This window comes from Oncorhynchus gorbuscha, linkage group LG14 (genome assembly GCF_021184085.1).
Source record: "Oncorhynchus gorbuscha isolate QuinsamMale2020 ecotype Even-year linkage group LG14, OgorEven_v1.0, whole genome shotgun sequence".
Classification (NCBI taxonomy): Eukaryota; Metazoa; Chordata; class Actinopteri; order Salmoniformes; family Salmonidae; genus Oncorhynchus; species Oncorhynchus gorbuscha.
Window position 1 is genome coordinate 6,411,712 of NC_060186.1, and position 8,467 is coordinate 6,420,178.

Consider the following 8,467-nt stretch of genomic DNA (forward strand, 5'->3'; position numbering starts at 1 on the left):
GTGGAGAGGAGGATCTGATAGAGCCTGAGACACCCAGCCCTGAGAGGGTGGAGAGGAGGATCTGATGGTTCACAGTGTCGAAAGCAGAGAATAGATCTAGGAGGATGAGAACAGAAGAGAGAGAGTCAACTTTGGCAGAGCAGAGAGCCTCTGTGACACCGAGGAAAACAGTCTCTGTTGAGTGACCCGTCTTGAAGCCTGACTAGTTAGGGTCAAGAAGATAGTTCTGAGAGAGATAACGAGGACTTTGATCAAAGACAGAACGCTGAAGTGGTGTGGGGGCGGTGCTTTGGCAAAGTGGGTGGGGTTATATCCTTCCTGTTTGGCCCTGTCCGGGGGTGTCCTCGGATGGGGCCACAGTGTCTCCTGTCCCCTCCTGTCTCAGCCTCCAGTATTTATGCTGCAGTAGTTTGTGTCGTGGGGCTAGGGTCAGTTTGTTATATCTGGAGTACTTCTCCTGTCCTTTTCGGTGTCCTGTGTGAATCTAAGTGTGCGTTCTCTAATTCTCTCCTTCTTTCTTTCTCTCTCTCGGAGGACCTGAGCCCTAGGACCATGCCCCAGGACTACCTGACATGATGACTCCTTGCTGTCCCCAGTCCACCTGGCCATGCTGCTGCTCCAGTTTCAACTAGGACCTGAGCCCTAGGACCGTGCCCCAGGACTACCTGACATGATGACTCCTTGCTGTCCCCCGGTCCACCTGACTGTGCTGCTGCTCCAGTTTCAACTGTTCTGCCTTGTTATTATTCGACCATGCTGGTCATTTATGAACATTTGAACATCTTGGCCATGTTCTGTTATAATCTCCACCTGGCACAGCCAGAAGAGGACTGGCCACCCCACATAGCCTGGTTCCTCTCTAGGTTTCTTCCTAGGTTTTGGCCTTTCTAGGGAGTTTTTCCTAGCCACCGTGCTTCTACACCTGCATTGCTTGCTGTTTGGGGTTTTAGGCTGGGTTTCTGTACAGCATTTTGAGATATCAGCTGATGTACGAAGGGCTATATAAATAAATTTGATTTGATTGATTTGATTTGATTTTGAAGTATTTTGGAAAGAAAAGAAAGAAGGGATACAGATCTATAGTTTTTGATGTCAGATGAGTCAAGTTTCTTGAGGAGGGGAGCAACTCGGGCCATTTTGAAGTCAGAGGAGACGTAGCCAGTTGTCAGGGATGAGTTGTCAGGGATGAGTTGTCAGGGATGAGTTGCTGAGGGATGAGCTGTCAGGGATGAGTTGTCAGGGATGAGTTGATGAGGGATGAGTTGTCAGGGATGAGTTGTCAGGGATGAGTTGTCAGGGATGAGTTGATGAGGGATGAGTTGTCAGGGATGAGTTGTCAGGGATGAGTTGATGAGGGATGAGTTGTCAGTCATCTTGATAGAGAGGGAGAAAGTCTCCAGAGATGGTCTGGAGAATGGAGAAGAGGATGGGATCGAGTGGCCAGGTTGTTGGAGCGGCCAGACAACAGGAAGTCATCTGGATAGAGAGGGAGATAGAGGTCAAGGCGTAGGGTAGTTCTGTGTGAGTGAGACCAGTGGACTCAATAGGCTGAGTTAATGAGGAGCAGATGTCGTCAACCTTTTTTTGCAGAGAGGGAGGAGGGAGGAGGGAGAGGGTGGAGGATTAAGGAGTGAGGTCAAGGTGGAAAAGAGATTCCTAGGGTCAGAGGCAGACACATGACATTCAGAGTGGTAGAAAGTGGCTTTAGCAGCAGATACAGAGGAAGAGAAGGTAGAGAGGAGGGAGGGAAAGGAGGATAGGTCCTCTGGAAGTTTAGTTTTCCTCCATTTTCTCTCAGCTTCCCGCAGCCCTGTTCTGTAAGCTCGCAATGAGTCACTTAGCCACGAAGCAGGAGGGGAGGGCCGAGCCGGCCGGGAGGTAAGGGGACAGTGCGAGTCATAGGATGCAGAAAGGGAGGAGAGTAGGATTGAAGAGGCAGAATCAGGAGACAAGAGGAAGAAGCATTTAGCAGAAGGGAGAGATGATAGGACAGAAGAGGAGATAGTAGGGGGAGAGAGAGAGAAGATTGCGACGACGCATGGCCATCTGGGTAGGAGCTGAGGGGCTTGGGTTGGAGGAAAGGGAGACAGAAAAGGAAACAAAGTAGTGATCAGAGACCTGGGGGGGAGGGGTTGCAGTGAGATTAGTAGTCCTAATAAAATACCAATACATCCTCTCCACTCCCCCCTCCTCTCCTCTTCTGCCTCCTCTCTTCCCCCCCCCCTCTCCTCTCCCTCCTCCTCTCCTCTTCCTCCTCTTCTCCCCCCTCTCCTCTCCTCTCACCCCCTCCTCTCCCCCTCTCTCACCCCATCTCTCACCCCATCTCTCCTCCTCTCCCTCTCTCTCACCACATCACTCCTCCTCTCCCCTCACTCACCCCATCACTCCTCCTCTCCCTCTCTCTCACCCCATCTCTCCCCCTCTCCCCCTCTCTCACCCCATCACTCCTCCCTCTCCCCCTCTCTCATCCCATCTCTACTCCTCTCCCTCTCTCTCACCCCATCACTCCTCCTCTCCCCCTCTCTCACCCCATAATTCCTCCTCTCCCTCTCTCTCACCCCATAATTCCTCCTCTCCCCCTCTCTCACCCCATCTCTTCTCCTCTTGTGTCCTCTGAATAGGGGTCAGAGGTCAGGGGTAAAGGTAAACATGGAGGGTGAGTTATACTCAACTCTGAGATTAGTAGTGGTGGCCAGGAGGAAGGGAGGGAGGCACCTGTTGTACATGTGGCTTTAAAGTGAAGAAGAAAGAGGACCTTTGACCTCTGGTCTAAAGTAGTGCACTATATAGGAAATATGGTACCGTTTGGGACACAGCCATGGAGAGAGTAATAGTGTGATGGAGTCTGCCAGCAGCACCAATGAACTGTATAGCCTCAGTAGAACTAGCTGGAAGCTACATTACTATATTATTGGAATATAGTGAACCCTGCCAGCAGCACCAATGAACTGTATAGCCTCTGTAGAACTAGCTGGAAGCTACATTACTATATTATTGGAATATAGTGAACCCTGCCAGCAGCACCAATGAACTGTATAGCCTCTGTAGAACTAGCTGGAAGCTACATTACTATATTATTGGAATATAGTGAACCCTGCCAGCACCACCACCAATGAACTGTATAGCCTCAGTAGAACTAGCTGGAAGCTACATTACTATATTATTGGAATATAGTGAACCCTGCCAGCAGCACCAATGAACTGTATAGCCTCTGTAGAACTAGCTGGAAGCTACATTACTATATTATTGGAATATAGTGAACCCTGCCAGCACCACCAATGAACTGTATAGCCTCAGTAGAACTAGCTGGAAGCTACATTACTATATTATTGGAATATAGTGAACCCTGCCAGCACCACCAATGAACTGTATAGCCTCAGTAGAACTAGCTGGAAGCTACATTACTATATTATTGGAATATAGTGAACCCTGCCAGCAGCACCAATGAACTGTATAGCCTCAGTAGAACTAGCTGGAAGCTACATTACTATATTATTGGAATATAGTGAACCCCACCAGCAGCACCAATGAACTGTATAGCCTCAGTAGAACTAGCTGGAAGCTACATTACTATATTATTGGAATATAGTGAACCCCGCCAGCACCACCAATGAACTGTATAGCCTCAGTAGAACTAGCTGGAAGCTACATTACTATATTATTGGAATATAGTGAACCCTGCCAGCAGCACCAATGAACTGTATAGCCTCAGTAGAACTAGCTGGAAGCTACATTACTATATTATTGGAATTTAGTGAACCCCGCCAGCACACTTCATTACCCACAATTCAAAACGCATTAACTGTGAAATGAAATGGATCCACTCAACTAGAAATGGCTTCCCTCCCCTCCCGGATACGGTGTTGTAACATGGACAGGGTGACAGAGAGAGGACAAGTACCCTTGGATGGTGACTGATGGAAACTGTACGTGTTACTAATGATTAACATGTCGACTGTTGCTAGATGGAAGGTCCTTTTACGCTGCACTGGGCACAAAGCCACAGCAGATCAACAGTAGTCCACTATATAGGGAATAGGGTTCTGGTCAACAGTAGTCCACTATGTAGGGAATAGGGCTCTGGTTAACAGTAGTCCACTATATAGGGAATAGGGTTCTGGTTAACAGTAGTCCACTATGTAGGGAATAGGGCTCTGGTTAACAGTAGTCCACTATATAGGGAATAGGGCTCTGGTCAACAGTAGTCCACTATGTAGGGAATATATACTATACCTTGTGATTTTGAAGATGCGTAGAAGGCGTACGCAGAACAGAGATGCCTAGTGACTGTGTAATGTGGTACTATACCTTGTGATTTTGAAGATGCGTAGAAGGCGTACGCAGCGGAGCACAGAGATGCCTAGTGACTGTGTTATGTGGTACTATACCTTGTGATTTTGAAGATGCGTAGAAGGCGTACGCAGCGGAGCACAGAGATGCCTAGCGGGGACATGATCTTGGTCTCCACCAGAATGGTCTCCAGGATGCCTCCACACACCACGAAGCTGTCAAAGCGGTTGAACAGAGACACGAAGTAGGCCTGTAGACCCAGGCTGTACATCTTTAACAGCATCTCCCCTGTAAACAATGCCAGCAGGACCTTGTTGGCTATGTCTGAGGAGAGAGAGAGAGAGAGAGAGAGAGAGAGAGAGAGAGAGAGAGAGAGAGAGAGAGAGGGAGAGAGGGAGAGAGGGAGAGAGGGTGGTGAGGGTATATAACTTCAAGTAACTGTCCAGTATTTACAGATTTATATGAAATATGACCTAGAATTGAGTGAAATAAGGTCATTAAGTTGGTTATGAAGCAGCTTTTCTAACCCGGACGACGCTGGGCCAAACCCTCCCCTAACCCGGATGACGCTGGGCTAAACCCTCCCCTAACCCGGACGACGCTGGGCTAAACCCTCCCCTAACCCGGACGACGCTGGGCTAAACCCTCCCCTAACCCGGACGACGCTGGGCCAAACCCTCCCCTATCCCAGACAATGCCGGGCCAAACCCTCCCCTAACCCGCACGACGCTGGGCCAAACCCTCCCCTATCCCAGACAATGCTGGGCCAAACCCTCCCCTAACCCAGACAATGCTGGGCCACACCCTCCCCTAACCCGGACGACGCTGGGCCAAACCCTCCCCTAACCCAGACAATGCTGGGCCAAACCCTCCCCTAACCGGGACAACGCTGGGCCAAACCCTCCCCTCTCCCGAACGACGCTGGGCCAAACCCTCCCCTAACCCAGACAATGCTGGGCCAATGGGACTCCCGGCCATGGCCGGTTATGGCACAGCCCGGGAATTAACCCGGGCCTGTAGTAACGCCTCTAGCAATGCGATACAGTGCTTTAGACCGCTGCGCCACTCAGGAGGCCCAGAATATTAACTTTTAAAAGTGAGATTTTCACTGTAAAATTACTTTAGGATTAGTGAGGTGTAAAAACCAACAGCTTATTGGATAAAGGAGAGAGGTGAATAGAAGGAGGGAATAAAGGAGAAAGACTAAACAACAGAGATGATTTAATAAAGATATTCTGGCTACTCTGAGGAGAGAGGAAGAGAAAGACTAAACAACAGAGATGATTTAATAAAGATATTTTGGCTACTCTGAGGAGAGAGGAAGAGAAAGACTAAACAACAGAGATGATTTAATAAAGATATTTTGGCTACTCTGAGGAGAGAGGAGGAGAAAGACTAAACAACAGAGATGATTTAATAAAGATATTTTGGCTACTCTGAGGAGACAGGAGGAGAAAGACTAAACAACAGAGATGATTTAATAGAGCTATTTTGGCTACTCTGAGGAGAGAGGAAGAGAAAGACTAAACAACAGAGATGATTTAATAAAGATATTTTGGCTACTCTGAGGAGAGAGGAAGAGAAAGACTAAACAACAGAGATGATTTAATAAAGATATTTTGGCTACTCTGAGGAGAGAGGAGGAGAAAGACTAAACAACAGAGATGATTTAATAAAGATATTTTGGCTACTCTGAGGAGACAGGAGGAGAAAGACTAAACAACAGAGATTATTTAATAAAGATATTTTGGCTACTCTGAGGAGAGAGGAGGAGAAAGACTAAACAACAGCGATTATTTAATAAAGATATTTTGGCTACTCTGAGGAGAGAAGAAGAGAAATTACAACACAAAGAATTGAACAACAAATCTGTGAAGAATGTGAGTTGGTGAGCAGTGTTGTTAGCAGGATAATAACACCAGTTCAGAAGTAACACAAACATACCTCTGAACCATCATGGCTCCCTCCACTCGTGTTTGTGAATAAGAATATTTTATTTACACGATGTGACAGATGCTATTCTGTGTTGTTGTCTCTGTACCTTGGGGAACCAGGATGTACCAATGGTAGCAAACTCTTTGTGTCTCAGTCAGGAGAAATAAACTTCTGTTATTGAGTTGTTTTAAGATAAGTGATTGTATTATAGTACTATATGTACCAGATAATGTACAATACACTATGGTGCTGAGATAATGAAATAAAATGTACTGGAACTTGAGTTGCTGTTGATGTGTCAGTACCTTGGGCCTCTGTGAGCCATTCAGCCTGTTTATGGTACTCTGAAGGTGGTGTTGATGTGTCAGTACCTTGGGCCTCTGTGAGCCATTCAGCCTGTTTATGGTACTCTGAAGGTGGTGTTGATGTGTCAGTACCTTGGGCCTCTGTGAGCCATTCAGCCTGTTTATGGTACTCTGAAGGTGGTGTTGATGTGTCAGTACCTTGGGCCTCTGTGAGCCATTCAGCCTGTTTATGGTACTCTGAAGGTGGTGTTGATGTGTCAGTACCTTGGGCCTCTGTGAGCCAGTCAGCCTGTTTATGGTGCTCTGAAGGTGGTGTTGATGTGTCAGTACCTTGGGCCTCTGTGAGCCAGTCAGCCTGTTTATGGTGCTCTGAAGGTGGTGTTGATGTGTCAGTACCTTGGGCCTCTGTGAGCCAGTCAGTCTGTTTATGGTGCTCTGAAGGTGGTGTTGATGTGTCAGTACCTTGGGCCTCTGTGAGCCAGTCAGCCTGTTTATGGTGCTCTGAAGGTGGTGTTGATGTGTCAGTACCTTGGGCCTCTGTGAGCCAGTCAGCCTGTTTATGGTGCTCTGAAGGTGGTGTTGATGTGTCAGTACCTTGGGCCTCTGTGAGCCAGTCAGCCTGTTTATGGTGCTCTGAAGGTGGTATTGATGTGTCAGTACCTTGGGCCTCTGTGAGCCAGTCAGCTTGTTTATGGTGCTCTGAAGCGATGGTTAGAGTGTTGAGGAAGACCAGGAAGATCACCAGCCAATAGAACACGCTGGATTTGACCCCCGCTCGACACTTACGACGACACAGACGGTTCCACCGCCGCGAGTACCGACTGTAAAGAGAGAGAGAGAGAGAGAGAGAGAGAGAGAGAGAGAGAGAGAGAGAGAGAGAGAGAGAGAGAGAGAGAGAGAGAGAGAGAGAGAGAGAGAGAGAGAGAGAGAGAGAGAGAGAGAGAGGGAGAGGGAGAGAGGAGAAGAGAGAGAGAGAGAGAGAGAGAGAGAGAGAGAGAGAGAGAGAGAGAGAGAGAGAGAGAGAGAGAGAGAGAGAGAGAGAGAGAGAGAGGGAGAGGGAGAGGGGGAGAAAGAGAAAAGGGAGAGAGGGGGAGAAAGATAGACAGAGGGAGAGAGAGGGAGGAAGAGAGAGAGAGAGAGAGAGAGAGAGAGAGAGAGAGAGAGAGAGAGAGAGAGAGAGAGAGAGAGAGAGAGAGAGGGAGATGGAGATGGAGAGAGGAGGAGAGAGAGAGAGAGAGAGAGAGAGAGAGAGAGAGAGAGAGAGAGAGAGAGAGAGAGAGAGAGAGAGAGAGGGAGAGAGGGGGAGAAAGACAGAGAGGGAAAGAGAGAGGGGGGGAGAAAGATGAAGAGAGGAGGAAGAGGACAGGAAGAAGAGAGGAAGGGAAGAGGAGAGGAAGAGGAGAGGAAGAAGAGAGGAAGAAGAGCAATATTTTCTCTGTTTCAGTAACTGAACCAATCATCATGACATGCAGCAGTGCAGCAGGCTGGAGAACGTTGGACTGTGTCCTGAAACAGAGCAGGGTGTCAGTCTCTCAGGGGAGGGAGGAGGAGTAGAGAGGAGAGGAAGAGGAGGGAAGAGGAGGAGAGAGGAGAGGAGATGTGAAGGGGACATGAGGCAGCAGTGCAGCAGGCTGGAGAACGTTGGACTGTGTCCTGAAACAGAACAGGGAGTCAGTCTCTCAGGGGAGGGAGGAGGAGTAGAGAGGAGAGGAAGAGGAGGGAAGAGGAGGAGAGAGGAGAGGAGATGTGAAGGGGACATGAGGCAGCGGTTCAACTAGGACCAACAGGTGGTTCAGAGCCCACTGTCTCCTGACATGATTCATAAGAGTCTGTAGAGCACTAATGTTACACCAGAGATAGATAACATAACAGCAATGGACAGAATAACACTGGCTACATTCCACATGGTATCCTATTCCCTATGTAGGGCACTACTT

General features: G+C 48.4%; 1 protein-coding gene across 1 annotated transcript in view; it reads right to left on the reverse strand.

Moving 5' to 3' along the window:
• The window catches only part of LOC123995860 (voltage-dependent L-type calcium channel subunit alpha-1C-like), a 657,732-nt gene that overhangs the window by 56,684 nt on the left and 592,581 nt on the right, over window positions 1-8,467 (reverse strand). The window contains 2 exon segments of the mRNA XM_046299539.1: window positions 4,389-4,614; window positions 7,191-7,351. Coding sequence (XP_046155495.1) covers window positions 4,389-4,614; window positions 7,191-7,351 — 387 coding nt within the window.